A 20,582-nucleotide genomic window follows, 5' to 3' on the forward strand; every position below is an offset into this window, starting at 1 on the left:
TTTGTAAAAAAAACAGAATGTATGTAGGAAAAATATATTTTGTTCCTTTCTAAACATAGCAATGTGAATGCAAAGAGGACTCGGACCACAAACTAGGTCAAGTGAACTGGCAAAAGAGAGTTGAGTCCTCATTCAAAAGCAGTATGAATGCAAAGACAACTGAGATTTTACGCTCCTTTTTATTTATTTTTACACCAAATTTCACGTTAAATAAGATTGAGATCGTTTCTTTTAAAGACTATATTTAAAAACACCTCAAACACGGGGAATCTTTTCAACCATTATCTGCTCCGTGTTTACTATAAAAAAAACACGGAGCCGAGATTTCAGTGGCACCAGGGGTGCTGTATATTTGTGTGTGTAATGTGGATTAAATTCAATTAGGTGGGGGAGGGGAGGGGGGGTTATGGTGCTCCTAGGAATGTTCCAGAAATATATATTTTTTAAAACAAATCTAATGGAAAATGTTGTTAGTGAATTATGTCTTAAGCGCAAGTTTGGAGGAAATCTCACAGCCAATTTACATCTTTGCGTACGCACAGTACAAAACAGCTACAGACTCTTAAACAGTGCATTGTTATCACCCGATGAGCTACCAGTGGATCTAGAAAACCTCTGTTTACGACCGATATCGGATCTTTCAGTCACACTCACAACCCTGGTAAAAGATGGCGTGGACGCGGCCTTGTCTCCCATCTTTACCACCCTGGCCGGAATGCAAACTACAATACAGGAGCAAGATACGAAAGTAACAGAGTTGGAGATCGGCTTGTCTGGTTGCAGTGACCGAATTGTTCGAAAAAGGCTATGAAACTCTAAAAACAGAAGATAAACTATTGAAAGAGAGAGTTGGACATGATGGAGAATTATTCTCACCTCTCAAACATAAGGATTATTGCAAATATACCAGAAGGATCCAGTTAAGTTAATCACCCGTTTTTCGAGGAGGTCCTGGCAAAAAAATATTAGACACTCCTTTCGCCTTGGTACGGGCTCACCGCCTAGGCTGTGAATTCACTGGAATAGGCAGAGAGATCTCCAAATCATGACCCTTCGTTGTACGTTTTGATGACTTTCAAGATAAGGAGCGCTTCATGCAGAAAGTGAGAGAACATACAGTGCCTTCAGAAAGTATTTAGACCCCTTGACTTTTTCCACATTTTGTTACATTACAGCCGACATTACGCTGACTGCGAACCAGGCCTAATCGCCCAACATCAGTGTCCGACCTCACTAATGCTTGTGGCTGAAAGGAAGCAAGTCCCCCTGCAGCAATGTTCCAACATCTAGTGGAAAGACTTCCCAGAAGTCTGTTATAGCAGCAAAGGGTGGACCAACTCCATATTAATGCCCATGATTTTGGAATGAGATGTTTGATGAGCAGGTGTGGTCACGATGAGAAGGCGTTGTCACGATGAGCAGGTGTAGTCATGTAGTGTCGTTAAAAATCCCAACCTTCTGGCTGCTCTTACCCCAGCCAAAAAATCCTATAGGATTCCAATAATTAAAAATCCTATCGAAAATCCAGATTTTGGAACCTATCCTATAGGACAGGCCTGGGCAACTCCAGTCCTCGGGGGCTTGATTGGTGTCACAGTTTTGTCCCAGCCCCAGCGAACACACCTGACTCCAATAGTTAACTAATCGTGATCTTCATTTTAAAATGCAATTACTTTAAATCGTGTGTGTTTAGTAGGGAAGGAGAAAAAGTGTGACACCATTCAGGCTGGAGTTTCCCAGGCTTATGACTACAATAGCACTGGTTCCAAAATCTGATAGGATTTTCTATTGGATTCTTATATTGGAATCCTATAGGATTCTATAACATTAAAACCTATTGGATATAATTCCATATAGGACTGGTTCCAAAATTAACTTGCATCCTTGAATCGATCTCATATTTTGATGGTGAGTTGAAGAAGTTGAGAACCTCTGCTGCAGCACCACAGACTTTTTTATTTCTATACAGGCTATTGTTAAAAAAAGAGGATAGTCTAAGTTTGGAACCGTGGTAGATATGTGGTAGTGGTGTATGGGCCTGAGTGTGTGTTGTAAATTCTGTAATGAATGTATTGTAATGTTTTTAAAATTGTATAACTGCCTTAATTTTGCAGAAGAGTAGCTTCTGCCTTGGCAGGAACTAATGGGGATCCATAATAAATCCCAGGAAGAGTAGCTGCTGCCTTGGCAGGAACATTTTATTAGATTTTTTATTTCACCTTTATTTAACCAGGTAGCGACCAAGATAAAGCAAAGCAGTTGGACACATAAAACAACACAGAGTTACACATGGAGTAAAACAAACATACAGTCAATAATACTGTAGAAAAATAAGTCTATATACAATGTGAGCAAATGAGGTGAGATAAGGGAGGTAAAGAAAAAAACGAAAAGGCCATGTTGGCAAAGTAAATACAATATAGCAAGTAAAACACTGGAATGGTTGATTTGCAGTGGAAGAATGTGCAGAGTAGAGATAGAAATAATGGGGTGCAAAGGAGCAAAATAAATAAATAAATACAGTAGGGGGAGAGGTAGTTGTTTGGGCTAAATTATAAATGAGCTATGTACAGGTGCAGTAATCTGTGAGCTGCTCTGACAGCTGGTGCTTAAAGCAAGTGAGGGAGATAAGTGTTTCCAGTTTCAGAGATTTTTGCAGTTCGTTCCAGTCATTGGCAGCAGAGAACTGGAAGGAGAGGCAGCCAAAGAAATAATTGGTTTTGGGGGTGACCAGAGAGATATACCTGCTGGAGCACGTGCTACAGGTGGGTGATGTGTTCTCCAGTGTTCTATGGTGACCAGCGAGCTGAGATAAGGGAGGACTTTACCTAGCAGGGTCTTGTAGATGTCCTGGAGCCAGTGGGTTTGGCGACGAGTTTGAAGCAAGGGCCAGCTAACGAGAGCAAACAGGTCACAGTGGTGGGTAGTATATGGGGCTTTGGTGACAAAACGGATGGCACTGTGATAAACTGCATCCAATTTATTGTGTAAGGTATTGGAGGCTATTTTGTAAATGACATCGCCGAAGTCGAGGACCGGTAGGATGTTCAGTTTTACAAGGGTATGTTTGGCAGCATGACTGAAGGATGCTTTGTTGCGAAATAGGAAGCCAATTCTACATTTAACTTTGGATTGGAGATGTTTTATGTGAGTCTGGGAGGAGAGTTTACAGTCTAACCAGACACCTAAGTATTTGTAGTTGTCCACATATTCTAAGTCAGAGCCGTCCAGAGTAGTGATGTTGGACAGGCGGGCAGGTGCAGGCAGCGATCGGTTGAAGAGCATGCATTTAGTTTTACTTGTATTTAAGAGCAATTGGAGTCCACAGAAGGAATGTTGTATGGCATTGAAGCTCGTCTGGAGGGTTGTTAACACAGTGTCCAAAGAAGGGCCAGAATCAGAGACTTCACCAGCAGTAAGAGCGACATCATTGATGTATACAGAAGAGAGTCTGTCCAAGAATGTAACCCTGTGGCACAAAGAGACTGCCAGAGGCCCGGACAACAGGCCCTCCGATTTGACACACTGAACTCTATCAGAGAAGTAGTTGGTCCAGAGAAGTAGTCCCGTTCTGTACTCCCTATTCACCCACGACTGCATGCTCAGGCACGACTCCAACACAATCATTAAGTTTTCAGACGACACAATGGTGGTAGGCCTGATCACTGACAACGACGAGACAGCCTATAGGGAGGAGGTCAGAGACCTGGCCGGGTGGTACCAGAATAAGAACCTATTCCTCAACGTAATCAAGACAAAGGAGATGATTGTGGACTACAGGAAAAGGATGACCAGATGAGCTAAATCACTTCCATGCTCACTTTGAGACAAGCAACAGTGATGCATGCATGAGAGCATCAGCTGTTCCGGACGACTGTGTGATCACGCTCTCCATAGCCGACGTGAGTAAGACCTTTATACAAGTCAACATTCACTGGGCCAGACAGATTACAAGGATGTGTGCTCCGGGCACGTGCTGACCAACTGGCAGGTGTCTTCACTGACATTTTCAACATGCACCTGATTGAGTCTGTAATACCAACATGTTTCAAGCAGACCACCATAGTCCCTGTGCCCAAGAACACGAAGGCAACCTGCCTAAATGACTACAGACCCGTAGCACTCACATCCGTAGCCATGAAGTGCATTGAAAGGCTGGTAATGGCTCACATTAACACCATTATCCCAGAAACACTAGACCCACTCCAATTTGCATACAGCCTAAACAGATCCACAGATGATGCAATCTCAATTGCACTCCACACTGCACTTTCCCACCTGGACAAAAGGAACACCTACGTGAGAATGCTATTCATTGACTACAGCTCAGCGTTCAACACCATAGTGCCCACAAAGCTCATCACTAAGCTAAGGATCCTGGGACGAAACACCTCGCTCTGCAAATGGATCCTGGACTTCCTGACGGGCCGCCCCCAGGCGGTGAGGGTAGGTAGCAACACTTCTGCAATGCTGATCCTCAACACTGGAGCCCCTCAGGGTTGCGTGCTCAGTCCCCTCCTGTAATCCCAGTTCACCCACGACTGCATGGCCAGGCATGACTCCAACACCATCATTAAGTTTGCAGACAACAAAACAGCGGTAGGCCTGATCACCGACAACGACGAGACAGCCTATAGGGAGGAGGTCAGAAACCTGGCCGGATGGTGCCTGAATAACAACCTTTCCCTCAACGTAGCCAAGACTGAGGAGATGATTGTGGACTACAGGAAAAGGAGGACCGAGCAAGCCCCCATTCTCATCGACGGGGCTGGAGCGGAGCAGATTGAGAGCTTCAAGTTCCTTGGTGAAGGATCTGGAGATGGTCTGTATGGAGGAGTGGGCCAAAATCCCTGCTGCAGTGTGTGCAAACCTGGTCAAGAACTACAGGAAACGTATGATCTCTGTCATTGCAAACAAAGGTTTCTGTACCAAATATTAAGTTCTGCTTTTCTGATGTATCAAATACTTATGTCATGCAATAAAATGCAAATGAATTACTCACACAATGTGATTTTCTGGATTTTTGTTTTAGATTCCTTCTCTCACAGTTGAAGTATACCTATTCTACCTATTATAAAAATGACAGACCTCTACATGCTTTGTAAGTAGGAAACACTGCCGATTTTGCAGGTTATCTAATACTTGTTCTCCCCACTGTATATTACTTTGCCTTGTGCTTCTCCGAGCATGCGCTTCGTATAGCCTAGGTCTATAGCTTATAGCATAGTCTACGGATCATTTGATTGAGACCACAAAAGGCGCACTTGATGCGCCCCCCAGCAGAGCTTCAAGGATGAGTGACAGCGTAGGGCACACATCGAGATATAATCAGCAACTAATTCCCAAACAATGAGCAATTTGACATCTAATCGATTATAAATTACATGACACTCCCCTGGACTGACTAAATAAATAAATACTAAACTCTCCCCTAGACTAAATAAATACTAAATGCTCCCCTAGACTAAATAAATAAATACTAAACGCTCCCCTAGACTAAATAAATACTAAACGCTCCCCTAGACTAAATAAGTAAATACTAAACGCTCCCCTAGACTAAATAAATAAATACTAAACGCTCCCCTAGACTAAATGAATACATACTAAATGCTCCCCTAGACTAAATAAATACATACTAAATGCTCCCCTAGACTAAATAAATAAATACTAAACGCTCCCCTAGACTAAATAAATACTAAATGCTCACCTAGACTAAATAAATAAATACTAAATGCTCCCCTAGACTAAATAAATAAATACTAAACGCTCCCCTAGACTAAATAAATAAATACTAAATGCTCCCCTAGACTAAATAAATAAATACTAAATGCTCCCCTAGACTAAATAAATACTAAACGCTCCCCTAGACTAAATAAATACTAAACGCTCCCCTAGACTAAATAAATAAATACTAAATTCTCCCCTAGACTAAATAAATAAATACTAAATGCTCCCCTAGACTAAATAAATAAATACTAAATGCTCCCCTAGACTAAATAAATAAATACTAAATGCTCCCCTAGACTAAATAAATAAATACTAAACGCTCCCCTAGACTAAATAAATACTAAACGCTCCCCTAGACTAAATAAATAAATAATAAATGCTCCCCTAGACTAAATAAATAAATACTAAATGCTCCCCTAGACTAAATAAATAAATAATAAACGCTCCCCTAGACTAAATAAATACATAATAAATGCTCCCCTAGACTAAATAAATAAATACTAAACGCTCCCCTAGACTAAATAAATAAATACGAAACTCTCCCCTAGACTAAATAAATAAATACTAAACTCTCCCCTAGACTAAATAAATAAATACTAAATGCTCCCCTAGACTAAATAAATAAATACTAAACTCTCCCCTAGACTAAATAAATAAATACTAAACTCTCCCCTAGACTAAATAAATAAATACTAAATGCTCCCCTAGACTAAATAAATAAATACTAAACGCTCCCCTAGACTAAATAAATAAATACTAAATGCTCCCCTAGACTAAATAAATGAATACTAAACTCTCCCTTAGACTAAATAAATAAATACTAAATGCTCCCCTAGACTAAATAAATAAATACTAAACTCTCCCCTAGACTAAGTATATAAATACTAAATGCTCCCCTAGACTAAATAAATAAATACTAAATGCTCCCCTAGACTAAATAAATAAATATTAAACGCTCCCCTAGACTAAATAAATACTAAATGCTCCCCTAGACTAAATAAATACATACTAAACGCTCCCCTAGACTAAATAAATACTAAATGCTCCCCTAGACTAAATAAATAAATACTAAACGCCCCCCTAGACTAAATAAATAAATACTAAACCCTCCCCTAGACTAAATAAATAAATACTAAATGCTCCCCTAGACTAAATATATAAATACTAAACGCCCCCCTAGACTAAATAAATAAATACTAAACCCTCCCATAGACTAAATAAAGAAATACTAAATGGTCCCCTAGACTAAATAAATAAATACTAAATGCTCCCCTAGACTAAATAAATACATAGTAAACGCTCCCCTAGACTAAATAAATACTAAACTCTCCTCTAGACTAAATAAATAAATACTAATTGCTCCCCTAGACTAAATAAATAAATACTAAACTCTCCCCTAGACTAAATAAATACTAAATGCTCCCCTAGACTAAATAAATAAATACTAAATGCTCCCCTAGACTAAATAAATAAATACTAAACGCTTCCCTAGACTAAATAAATCAATATTAAACGCTCCCTGGACTAAATAAATACTAAATGCTCCCTTAGACTAAATAAATACTAAATGCTCCCCAAGACTAAATAAATACTAAATGCTCCCCTAGACTAAATAAATAAATACTAAATGCTCCCCTAGACTAAATAAATCAATATTAAATGCTCCCTGGACTAAATAAATACTAAATGCTCCCTTAGACTAAATAAATACTAAATGCTCCCCAAGACTAAATAAATACTAAATGCTACCCTAGACTAAATAAATAAATACTAAACGCTCCCCTAGACTAAATAAATAAATACTAAACCCTCCCTGGACTAAATAAATAAATACTAAATGCTCCCCTTGACTGAAATGTAAAAAACATAACCCTCTCCCACTTTCATCTGGGTAATAATTGTGTACAATTCAATCGTTCCCTTATTGATTATTGATTTGGACACTAAGAAAACTGTGTTTTGACATTGGGATATTAATCAAAAGTTATTGTCAACAGGAAGCAGAGATAACATAATTTTCAACTTATGTTTTAGGAATATAAATGGACCTTCCAATATTAAATTCCAAATAGTATTCTAATTATTTAGGTAAAAACTGCTGAATGAGTCCAAAAAGGTGTGTCTGGGATCATTGTCATGCTGAAAGAACCAGCCACGTTTCATCTTCAATGCTCTTACTGATGGAAGGAGGTTTTCACTCAAAATCTCACGATACATGGCCCCATTCATTCTTTCCTTTACACGGATCAGTCGTCCTGGTCCCTTTTGCAGAAAAACAGCCCCAAAGCATGATGTTTCCACCCCTATGCTTCACAGTAGGTGTGGTTTTCTTTGGATGCAACTCAGCATTCTTTGTCCTCCAAACACGACGAGTTGAGTTTTTACCAAAAAGGTATATTTTGGTTTCATCTGACCATATGACATTCTCACAATCTTCTTCTGGATCATCCAAATGCTCTCTAGCAAACTTCAGACAGGCCTGGACACGTACTGGCTTAAGCAGGGGACACGTCTGGCACTGCAGGATTTGAGTCCCTGGTGGCGTAGTGTGTTACTGATGGTAGGCTTTGTTACTTTGGTCCCAGCTCTCTGCAGGTCATTCACTAGGTCCCCCCGTGTGGTTCTGGGATTTTTGCTCACCGTTCTTGTGATCATTTTGACCCCACGGGTTGAGATCTTGCGTGGAGCCCCAGATCGAGGGAGATTATCAGTGGTTTTGTATGTCTTCCATTTTCTAATAATTGCTCCCACAGTTGATTTCTTCAAACCAAGCTACTTACCTATTGCAGATTCAGTCTTCCCAGCCTGGTGCAGGTCAACAATTTTGTTTCTGGTGTAATTTGACAGCTCTTTGGTTTTGGCCATAGTGGAGTTTGGAGTGTGACTGTTTGAGGTTGTGGACAGGTGCCATTAAAACAGGTAACGAGTGGAGGACAGAGGAGCCTCTTAAAGAAGAAGTTACAGGTCTGTGAGAGCCAGAAATCTTGCTTGTTTGTAGGTGACCAAATACTTATTTCCACCATAATTTGCAAATAAATTCATAAAAAAATCCTAATTTTCAGGATTTTTTTTTTGTCATTTTGTCTGTCATAGTTGAAGTGTACCTATGATGAAAATTACAGGCCTCTCTCATCTTTTTAAGTGGGAGAACTTGCTTTTTTGCCCCACTGTAAATGTATGTGATTGGGTGTGTGGCTGTGTAGAGTCAGTATAAATGTATGTGCATATTATGTATAAGTGAGTGCAGTGAGTGTTTGTGTGTGTGTTGGAGTGACAGTGTGTGTAGGGAAATAAAAGGTAAATTATGATACAAGGTAAGCTCGGTCTGTGTAGCTATTTTGTTATTGTTATATATATTATTATTGATTTATCAGTCGTATTACTTGGGGATAGAAGCTGTTCAAGAGCCTGTTGGTGTCAGATACACCGGTACCTCTTGCCGTGCAGCAGCAGAGCAAATAGTAAATGGTTTGAGTGGTTGGGGTCTTTGACGATTTTCTGGGCCTTCTATTCACACCGCCTAATATAGAGGTCCTGGAAGGTAGGGATCGCGGCCGCAATAATGTACTGGGCCTTACGCATTACTCTCTGTAGTGCCTTGCGGTCGGAGGCTGAGCAGTTTCCGTACCAGGCAGTGATGCAAACAGTCAGGATGCTCTCGATGTTGCAGCTGTAGAACCTTTTGAGGATCTGAGGACCCAAGCCAAATCTTTTTAGTTTCCTGAGGAGGAATAGGCTTTGTCGTTCCCTCTTCACGGCTGTCTTGGTGTGTTTGGACCATTCTAGTTTGTTGGTGTTGTGGACACCAAGGAACTTGAAGCTCTCAACCTGCTCCACTACAGCCCCATCGATGAGAATGGGGATGTGCTCGGTCCTCCTTTTCCTGTAGTCCACAATCATCTCCTTTGTCTTGATTACATTGAGGAATAGGTTTTTATTCTGGTACCACCCGGCCAGGTCTCTGACCTCCTCCCTATAGGCTGTCTCGTCGTTGTCAGTGATCAGGCCTACCACCGTTGTGTCATCTGCAAACTTAATGATGGTGTTGGAGTCGTGCCTGAGCATGCAGTCGTGGGTGAGTAGGGAGTACAGGACGGAACTGAGCACGCACCCCTGAGGGGCTCCAGTGTTGAGGGTCAGTGTGGCAGATGTCTGGGAACAGCTGATGCTCTCATACATGCCTCAGTGTTGCTTGCCTCGAAGCGAGCATAGAAGTGATTTAGCTCTTCTGCTCGTGTCACTGGGCAGCTCGCGGCTGTGCTTCCCTTTTGTAGTCTGTAATACTTTGCAGGCCCTGCCACATAAGACGAGCGTCGAAGCCGGTGTAGTACGATTCAATCTTAGCCCTGTATTGGCGCTTTTGCCTGTTTGATGGTTCGCTTGAGGGTGTAGCGGGATTCCTTATAACTGCCTGGGTTAGTGTCCCGCTCCTTGCATGCGGCAGCTCTACCCTTTAGCTCAGTGCGAATGTTGCCTGTAATCCATGGTTTCTGGTTGGGGTCTGTACGTACAGTCACCGTGGAGACGACGTCATCGATGCACTTATTTATGAAGCCAGTGACTGATATGGTGTAGTCCTCAATGCCATCGGAGGAATCCTGGAACATATTCTGTGCTAGCAAGTCCTTTCCGTTACTGTCCCAACGCTCTAACCACTAGGCTACCTGCCGACTCTTTTCCTCTCATGTATGCTAAGTCATCTTGGAAAACAAATCAGTCAGTATCTAACTAGTTCTGTTGATATTATACATTGTTTCTATATCTATTTTGATGCAGCTCTTCTGCATACCTCAGCGACCTTTGTATGACCTTGTGATCAACTACAATTTATTTAAAAAATATCTAAATAAAAAGACCTAGAAGACAACCAGGTGTTCCTAACTCATCAATTACTTTAATTGACCAATCAATCACAAGGGAGTAGTAAAAACCCAGCAGACACTTGGTCCTCCAGGAATGAAGTTTGACACCCCTGCCTTACACATACAATACTGCAGCCACATAGAGTACAGGAATAGTATATTGTCGATGAATGGGCATTATTTGGCGGCAGGTAGCCAAGAGCATTGGGCAGGTAACCATAATGTTGCTGGTTCAAATCCCTGAGCTGTTCTACCATTGAGCATTTAACCCCCAGCAACAATTGCCACCTTCACCTTATTCATAGGGGTTGACTTAAATGTGGAAGACACATTTCGGTTGAATGCATTAGGTTGTGCAACTGACTAGGTATCCCCTTTCCCCAGTTCGAATCCCGGGTCTGACGGGAAACATCTGGCACGAAGTCAGCATGCAAACCGAAGAGTTGCTGTTATCAAATCCTAGATGCCATTGCCTGCTGTTGTGCCTTTGAGCAAGTCACTTAACCCCCCATAACAGATATACTGAAACACTGGAACCGTTGCGCAATGATCATACCACGCTTAGTGTCACTTGTTTTGCCCATTCTAACATTCAGTCGAACAGTAACTGAACGCATCAATGCCTGTCTGCCTGCTTTATATAGCAAGCTACAGTCATGTGATTCATTGTCTGTCGGAGTGAACCATTTTCGTGAACGGGTGGTGTACCTAATAAACTAGCCACTGAGTGTATATAGTATGTAAGAAGGAACTGGGGTACAATGACCTTACAGCCCAGTGACAAGCGGTTATACCCCTTTAAGAACGCTAAACCTTTTTTTCTAAGAGTTTTTGTTATTATCTCACTCTATTTCTCTTCATCGTGATATAGTCTATCCCTCTTATTTAGCTTGGTAGGTCCTTGGGTGTAAGTCTGCCTCAGATAGATAGTTGTAATTTAGCGGTGTACTTCAAGGCTTCACCCAGACTCCCAACTTGGTATTTATATATAAATTCATTAAGAGTGGATCTTCTCATAAATAATCCCTGAGAAACTCTGTGTTTACCAAGACCATAAATTACACTGAGCTAAATAATAAATAATAGAATAACCTGAGTTTTAAAAAAATACATCTCTGTTCACATACAGCACGAGTCAAAAGTTTGGACACACCTTCTCATTCCAGGGTTTTTCTTTATTTTTTACTCTTTTCTACAATGTAGAATAATAGTGAAGACATCAAAACTATGAAATAACACATATGGAATCATGTAGTAACAAAGTAGCCGCTTTTTGCCTTGATGTCAGATTTGCACACTCTTGACATTCTCTCAACCAGGATCATGAGGAATACTTTTCCAATAGTATTGAAGGAGTTCCCACATATGCTGAGCACTTGTTGGCTGCTTTTCCTTCACTTTGCGATCCCAAACCATCTCAATTTGGTTGAGATCGGGTGATTGTGGAGGCCAGGACATCTGATGTACCACTCCATCACTCTCCATCCTGGTTAAATAGCTCTTACACAGCCTGGAGGGGTGTTTTGGGTCATTGTTCTGTTGAAAAACAAATTACTGCATAATGCGGAAGTAGTCATGCTGGTTCAGTATGCAGCAGCGTAGCCTAGTGGTTAGAGCATTGGATTAGTAACCGGAAGGTTGCGAGTTCAAACCCCCGAGCTGACAAGGTACAAATCAAATCAAATTTATTTATATAGCCCTTCGTACATCAGCTGATATCTCAAAGTGCTGTACAGAAACCCAGCCTAAAACCCCAAACAGCAAACAATGCAGGTGTAAAAGCACGGTGGCTAGGAAAAACTCCCTAGAAAGGCCAAAACCTAGGAAGAAACCTAGAGAGGAACCGGGCTATGTGGGGTGGCCAGTCCTCTTCTGGCTGTGCCGGGTAGAGATTATAACAGAACATGACCAAGATGTTCAAATGTTCATAAATGACCAGCATGGTCAAATAATAATAAGGCAGAACAGTTGAAACTGGAGCAGCAGCACAGTCAGATGGACTGGGGACAGCAAGGAGCCATCATGTCAGGTAGTCCTGGGGCACGGTCCTAGGGCTCAGGTCCTCCGAGAGAGAGAAAGAAAGAGAGAATTAGAGAGAGCATATGTGGGGTGGCCAGTCCTCTTCTGGCTGTGCCAGGTGGAGATTATAACAGAACGTGGCCAAGATGTTCAAATGTTCATAAATGACCAGCATGGTTGAATAATAGTAAGGCAGAACAGTTGAAACTGGAGCAGGAGCATGGCCAGGTGGACTGGGGACAGCAAGGAGTCCTCATGTCAGGTAGTCCTGGGACATGGTCCTAGGGCCCAGGCCAGTTGAAACTGGAGCAGCAGCATGGCCAGGTGGACTGGGGACAGCAAGGAGTCATCATGTCAGGTAGTCCTGGGGCATGGTTCTAGGGCTCAGGTCCTCCGAGAGAGAGAAAGAAAGAGAGAAGGAGAGAATTAGAGAACGCACACTTAGATTTACACAGGACACCGAATAGGACAGGAGAAGTACTCCAGATAAACAAACTGACCCTAGCCCCCCGACACATAAACTACTGCAGCATAAATACTGGAGGCTGAGACAGGAGGGGTCAGGAGACACTGTGGCCCCATCCGAGGACACCCCGGACAGGGCCAAACAGGAAGGATATAACCCCACCCACTTTGCCAAAGCACAGCCCCCACACCACTAGAGGGAAATCTTCAACCACCAACTTACCATCCTGAGACAAGGCCGAGTATAGCCCACAAAGATCTCCGACACGGTACAACCCAAGGGGTGGGGGGAACCCAGACAGGCCGACCACAACAGTGAATCAACCCACCCAGGTGACGCATCCCCCCCCAGGGACGGCACGAGAGAGCCCCAGCAAGCCAGTGACTCAGCCCCCGTAACAGGGTTAGAGGCAGAGAATCCCAGTGGAAAACGGGGAACCGGCCAGGCAGAGACAGCAAGGGCGGTTCGTTGCTCCAGAGCCTTTCCGTTCACCTTCCCACTCCTGGGCCAGACTACACTCAATCATATGACCCACTGAAGAGATGAGTCTTCAGTAAAGACTTAAAGGTTGAGACCGAGTTTGCGTCTCTGACATGGGTAGGCAGACCGTTCCATAAAAATGGAGCTCTATAGGAGAAAGCCCTGCCTCCAGCTGTTTGCTTAGAAATTCTAGGGACAATTAGGAGGCCTGCGTCTTGTGACCGTAGCGTACGTATAGGTATGTACGGCAGGACCAAATCAGAGAGGTAGGTAGGAGCAAGCCCATGTAATGCTTTGTAGGTTAGCAGTAAAACCTTGAAATCAGCCCTTGCTTTGACAGGAAGCCAGTGTAGAGAGGCTAGCACTGGAGTAATATGATCAAATTTTTTGGTTCTAGTCAGGATTCTAGCAGCCGTATTTAGCACTAACTGAAGTTTATTTAGTGCTTTATCCGGGTAGCCGGAAAATAGAGCATTGCAGTAGTCTAACCTAGAAGTGACAAAAGCATGGATTAATTTTTCTGCATCATTTTTGGACAGAAAGTTTCTGATTTTTGCAATGTTACGTAGATGGAAAAAAGCTGTCCTCGAAATGGTCTTGATATGTTCTTCAAAAGAGAGATCAGGGTCCAGAGTAACGCCGAGGTCCTTCACAGTTTTATTTGAGACGACTGTACAACCATTAAGATTAATTGTCAGATTCAACAGAAGATCTCTTTGTTTCTTGGGACCTAGAACAAGCATCTCTGTTTTGTCCGAGTTTAATAGTAGAAAGTTTGCAGCCATCCACTTCCTTATGTCTGAAACACATGCTTCTAGCGAGGGCAATTTTGGTGCTTCACCATGTTTCATTGAAATGTACAGCTGTGTGTCATCCGCATAGCAGTGAAAGTTTACATTATGTTTTCGAATAACATCCCCAAGAGGTAAAATATATAGTGAAAACAATAGTGGTCCTAAAACAGAACCTTGAGGAACACCGAAATGTACAGTTGATTTGTCAAATCTGTTGTTCTGCCCCTAAACAGGCAGTTAACCCACTGTTCCCAGGCTGTCATTGAAAATAAGAATATGTCTTACACAGCCTGGAGAGGACGGTGGTTGGAACAAAAAATCTTAACTGACTTGCCTGGTTAAATAAAGGTCAAATTAAAATAAATAAAAAAATGCCAGCAAAGCAACTCCACAACATCACACCACCTCCATGTTTCACGGTAGGAGCCACACATGCAGAGATCGTCCGTTCACCTACTCTGTGTCTCACCAAGACATGCCGGTTGGAACAAAAATCTAAAATTTGGACTTGTCAGACCAAAGTAAAGATTTCCACTGGTCTAATGTCCATTAATTGTGTTTCTTGGCCCAAGAAAGTCTCTTTTTCTTATTGGTGTCCTTCAGTAGTGGTTTCTTTGCAGCAATTTGACCATGAAGGCCTGATTCACACAGTCTCCTCTGAACAGTTGATGTTGAGATGTGTCTGTTACTTGAACTCTGTGAAGCATTTATTTGGGCTGCAATTTCGGAGGCTGGTAACTCTAATTAACTTATCCTCTGCAGCAGAATAAACTCTGGGTCTTCCTTTCCTGTGGTGGTCCTCATGAGAGCCAGTTTCATCATAGCACTTGATGGTTTTTTCAACTGCACTTGAAGAAAGTTCTTAAAATGTTCCAGATTAGCTGACCTTCATGTCTTGAGGTAATGATGTACTGTCGTTTTTCTCTGCTTATTTGAGCTGTTCTTGCCATAATATGGACTTGGTCTTTTACCAAATAGGGCTATCTTCTGTATACCACCCTGCCTTGTCACAACACATCTGATTGGCTCAAACGCATTAAGAAGGAAAGAAATTCCACAAATGAACGTTTGACAAGGCACACCTGCTAATTGAAATGCATTCCAGGTGACTACCTCATGAAGCTGGTTTAGATAATGGCAAGAGTGTGCAAAGCTGTCATCAAGACAAAGGGTGGCTACTTTGAAGAAGCTAAAATACAAAATGTATTTTGATTTGTTTAACACTTGTTTGGTTACTACATGATTCCATATGTGTTATTTCATAGTTTTGATGTCAACAGAATATGAAAATACTAAGAATCTCTCTCTCTCTCTCTCCCTCTCTCTCTCTCTCTAGTTGTTCTGGTGGTGGTTTTTGGAATCTGTTGGGCTCCGTTCCACACCGACAGACTCATGTGGAGCTTCATCGACGAGTGGACCAGCATCCAGCTGGAGGTGTACAAGTATGTCCACGTGGTCTCTGGCGTCTTCTTCTACCTCAGCTCGGCCGTCAACCCGATCCTCTACAACCTCATGTCCACCCGCTTCCGAGAGATGTTCAAGGAAGTGATGTGTCATCGGCCACGGCACCCCGTGCCCAGGAAGCAGTCACTCAGTGTTACCCGGGTAACACTCCGCAGCATTCTCAGTGAGGCCACGCCCATTAATGGCATTGCGGGCCTACACGAAGACAAGGAGCATGAGACCACCTTTCCTTGAAAGGACTTCCTAGCAGAGGAGAATTAATACACTAAACTGATCAGATGGACGATGATTCTGGGATGATTGAGATGTATTGTTATAAGGGATTTTAAGGATCTAAGGATGTGCTTATCCAGTCTGTTATTGCAAGCTTTGGTTACCATACCACAGTAGACTTCTCCTGTCACTAAACTCCCTAAACACAAGAAAACAAAACACATTCAAACCTGATGCTTTGATGTATTATTTGAGCAATTCTATGAAAAATAAATATCTCAGGAGATACAGACAAATCGATAATTCTCATCTAGAAGACCTGGTAGATTCTGCATCACTGCTTTTGCATGTCATGTTCAACAGCACAAAACTTTTGAACATCCAGTCTCAAGAGATGACTTAAAGCTGCTTTTCCTTACATCCTTACAGCTCAGATTGAAAACAGGCCGAGATGTCAAAAGCTCCTTCGAAGATGATGTCCAAGGTGGTTGTTTGACGAATGTATATAGTTCTCAAATCACTGAGTGATTTACAAAATGGTGCAAAATGATTTGCAGTGCGTACTAAATAGAACTTGAGATGAGCAGCTTCAAATCAAATGCCATTTGTCACATGCTTCTAATACAACAGGTGTTATAGTGAAACGTAACATCTACACCTGCTTTCTGAGCATTATAATACATATCTGGGTATTAAAAAAAGTGAACCTGAACCGGACTACAGTAAAAAACAACAAAAAACAACCAAAATTGCTTCAAAATAGATGTAGCTGCACCGTCAACTGCATATTTTCAGAAATGTATGTCATTGCATGAGTCGTTGGATATTGCTAATGAACTTGACGCCTCCATTCAGGAGAGTTTGTCACATTATTAACAGAGGTATCCTGCTGCAGATTGGCATTTTTGGAAAAAAAATAGCTTTTAAAATTCCCCAGACACTGTATGTGTCCATCAACAATCTGGTGAACGATCTGTGATGATCTGTGATGATCTGTGATGATCTGTGATGATCTGTGATGATCTGTGATGATCTGTGATGATCTCTGATGATCTGTAAAGATCTCTGATGATCTCTGACGATCTCTGATGATTTGTGATGATTTGTGATGATCTGTGATGATCTGTAAAGATCTCTGATGATCTCTGATGATCTGTGATGATCTCTGATGATCTGTGATGATCTGTAAAGATCTCTGATGATCTCTGATGATCTCTGATGATCTGTAAAGATCTCTGATGATCTGTGATGATCTCTGATGATCTGTGATGATCTCTGATGATCTCTGATGATCTCTGATGATCTCTGATGATCTGTGATGATCTCTGATGATCTGTTTCACTAATGTAAAACGTACAAACATGAGCGACTATGTACAAAAACAATGTATAGATTCACAGTAGATAAACACCTATTTAACAATTCGATGTATTCATAAAAAATTAAAATAAATGTAAAAACACCAGGAGCATTTGAATCTGATCAAGGACTGATTTAGACCTGGGACACCAGGTGGGTGCAATTAATAATTAGTAAGTAATAGCCTTGCACGAGCCTTGGCTTGTGAGAGCCTGAATGGTTCATAATTATCAGGTAGAACAGAAAACCAGCAGAACTCCACACCTCCTGGATCGGATCTAAATACCACTGGTCTAAACTGATGAAAAAGTGACACTGTCTGGAACCTCCAAAACGATGGAGAATCATTAGGAAGTAAGAGCACTGACATAATGTGAATAATAATGTGACATAATGTGAATGGGGAAAGGTAATCTTTACAGCCGAGGGTATTTGGCTTCATGAAATAAAGGACCTCGTGCTAATTCCAAAATCAAACTTAATTGTTTTAACTTTTTTTTTACCTTCATAATTATTTAATTGTATTATTTTGGCCTTTACATGTTGGACATTTAAGCAGACACTCTTATCCAGAGTGACTTAAGTCAGTGCATTGACTTATGACTTTGACTTGACCTTTATCTGAAACTATTAAATCCAAGTCATAACTCTTAAAGGTATTTTGTTAAGGAAGTACTTTATCTACTTTCCCCAGAGTCAGACAAACTCATGGATACAATGTTTATGTCTCTGCATCCAGTATGAAGGAAGTTAGAGGTTTTGCTTTGCGAGCCAATGATAACTAGCATTAGCACAATGAGAGGAAGTCTATGGTACAGCAAGCTAGCAGTTACCATAGACTTCCAGTCATTGTTCCAACGCTAGTTAGCAGTTGCGCTAATGCTAGTTAGCAATTTAAGAGTTTAAGCTTCAGATTAATACTAAGCTTCTTTCCAGTCAAGTCAGTGTGTTGTTGTGATTCTGGACGGCCAGATGACAAGAAAGTGGGGACTTGTAGGTAGGTCGTTTCAGTATCTTGTTCTTGATACCATGTCTTGTTTTGAGTTGTTTTGACTGATGTCACTTCTATGCTAACGTTGCAAAAAAAAAAAAAAAAATAGCTAGCTAGTTTACCAACAACTGTAACAGTGTATTTCAGAGGCAACAAGTGCTCATTGTGCAACTTAAATATTGGAGACAAAATATAGTTTACACGTTGTCAACAATCTAAGCCAACCCTGTCTGTTTTGCCCCATCGATGCACACATGTTGTTTTTTGTTACTAAACAATTCATTAAGGAGTAGGCTACTCCACTAAAGTCATGTATTCTTTTACCTTTATTTAACTAGGCAACTTAGTTAAGAGCAAATTCTTATTTACAAAGACAGCCTAGGAACAGTGGGTTAACTGCCTTGTTCAGGTGCAGAACGATAGACTTTTACCTTGTCAGCTCAGGGATTCGATCTTGCAACCTTTCAGCTACTAGTCCAAGGCTCTAACCACTACCTGCCACCCCTGAATGTATACATTTTTACAGTATAAGATGTACAGGATAGCAAATGACAAGAAACGGGTATTGATTTTCTGAGAGTGTACACTGCCGAATGGGTGCTTCAGCAAAGCTGTGAAAAAAACTGGCCTTCTGAAGATGTGCACTGAAGTCCTGTGGGGAAAACATCAAATCTTCTGAACGCAATTTCACCAAACAAACCTTTTATCGAGGTTGGCCTCATTGAACTGTCATCCCAGTAGCTGCTAGTTTCCATCTACTCTTGGAGGTGTTGTGTGTGAGCAAGGAATGTGTAAATCTATCAGTCCTTCTGCAAGGAGCTGTCGTACCACCTCATGTTCTCATCCATCATCGCCCGAGCGACAACACCTGTGTCAGGCACAGTAAATGACCATTTCGCTGCTCTGACAAAACATGGACTGTACATACAAACAGGCAGTTACAGCTAACAAACTGATTCATCCCTCCGACCACACTATCTGATTGGCGGGGGGGGGGGGGTACATTTTCACATTTTCACAAACCAAAGGAGAGGGACCATCTGGTCAACAGTGGGTACAGACTGATCAACAATCTTGTACAGACTCTCACTGTTTGATATTTTGACTGAATGCAACTGCCTGATTCTATCTCTTTGCTTCTTTTTCTTGTAAATGTATACCTGTGTGATAGCCTCAGTGTAGAAGAGTTTCCCGGGGGGGGGGGGGGGGGGGACTACTCTCCAGTGAGGCGGACATTTGTGCTGTAGTGCCATTACTGTATAAAGCTGCAAGAGGGGAATATTGTACATTGGAAAACAATGGGTGATTTTTTTTTAAATGCTTGAATTTTTACCTGTACCTAAAATATTCTACTGCTTGAGCACCTGTTCCTCTTATAAAATATTAGCTCAAAAGTATTGTAGAGCGCCTGCACCTAAATATAAAAAGTGCCGGCTTCCAAAATCAGTACCGGAATGTCATGCACTGTACTGAGTTATTGTGTTCAACAGGGTATTTAATGAGGACAAAAAGGAATTGATTTATTTTTGCTTGAAATATGCATTGTGCTTCTGTTTTGCTTATTAAATATGTAACGGAAAACTGGAACATGTCGTGGAAAAGCTATACCAAAACAGGTTACGCCAAATAAAATCTAAACTCATACAATGTAATGTCACATTTGTAAGATGAGTTCTGTGTTGGAATGCATTATACATACATTATATAAGTGATGTTGATCTAGTGGTAACGTCAGCCATTTCTGAGAACACATCCCCTCAAACAATAATCATTACGTTAACTGTCAGTGAAATCGATACCTGCATTGACACAGTTTTGTTAAATAGTTGTTTTGTTTTTATGTCGAAACTAGTCTACAAATAATGTGTGGCTTGATTTGAACTGGATTATTGTGTGCCAATTGACAGAGGTTATTACCAACCATAAAGCAACACAACTTTATTTTAAAAGTATGGTATTTTTCTGTCTGGGAAATAAAATGAATACACCTAAGTGTTCCTCTAATTCTTTGCTTGAAAGACATTTTAATTGTCCCTGACAAACTGTAAAAAGAGGGCTTTGACCCACCCACATTATTTTACTGATGACTAAATATTCTCCATATTTCTAAATTACAGACAATTAAATATGCATCTCTGCTGTAAGTCCTTTTTTTGTCTCAGCAGTGATATTTTTTTTTTTATGACCCAAGCACCAAACTGTACCCA

General features: G+C 41.3%; 1 protein-coding gene across 1 annotated transcript in view; it reads left to right on the forward strand.

Moving 5' to 3' along the window:
• The window catches only part of LOC123996747 (neuromedin-U receptor 1-like), a 708,675-nt gene extending 691,601 nt beyond the window's left edge, over positions 1-17,074 (forward strand). The window contains exon 3 of the mRNA XM_046300400.1: positions 15,685-17,074. Coding sequence (XP_046156356.1) covers positions 15,685-16,046 — 362 coding nt within the window. The 3' untranslated portion in view covers positions 16,047-17,074. The remainder of the gene's footprint in view (positions 1-15,684) is intronic.
• The last annotated feature ends 3,508 nt before the right edge of the window (positions 17,075-20,582 follow it).

Source organism: Oncorhynchus gorbuscha, linkage group LG02 (assembly GCF_021184085.1).
Source record: "Oncorhynchus gorbuscha isolate QuinsamMale2020 ecotype Even-year linkage group LG02, OgorEven_v1.0, whole genome shotgun sequence".
Taxonomy (NCBI): Eukaryota; Metazoa; Chordata; class Actinopteri; order Salmoniformes; family Salmonidae; genus Oncorhynchus; species Oncorhynchus gorbuscha.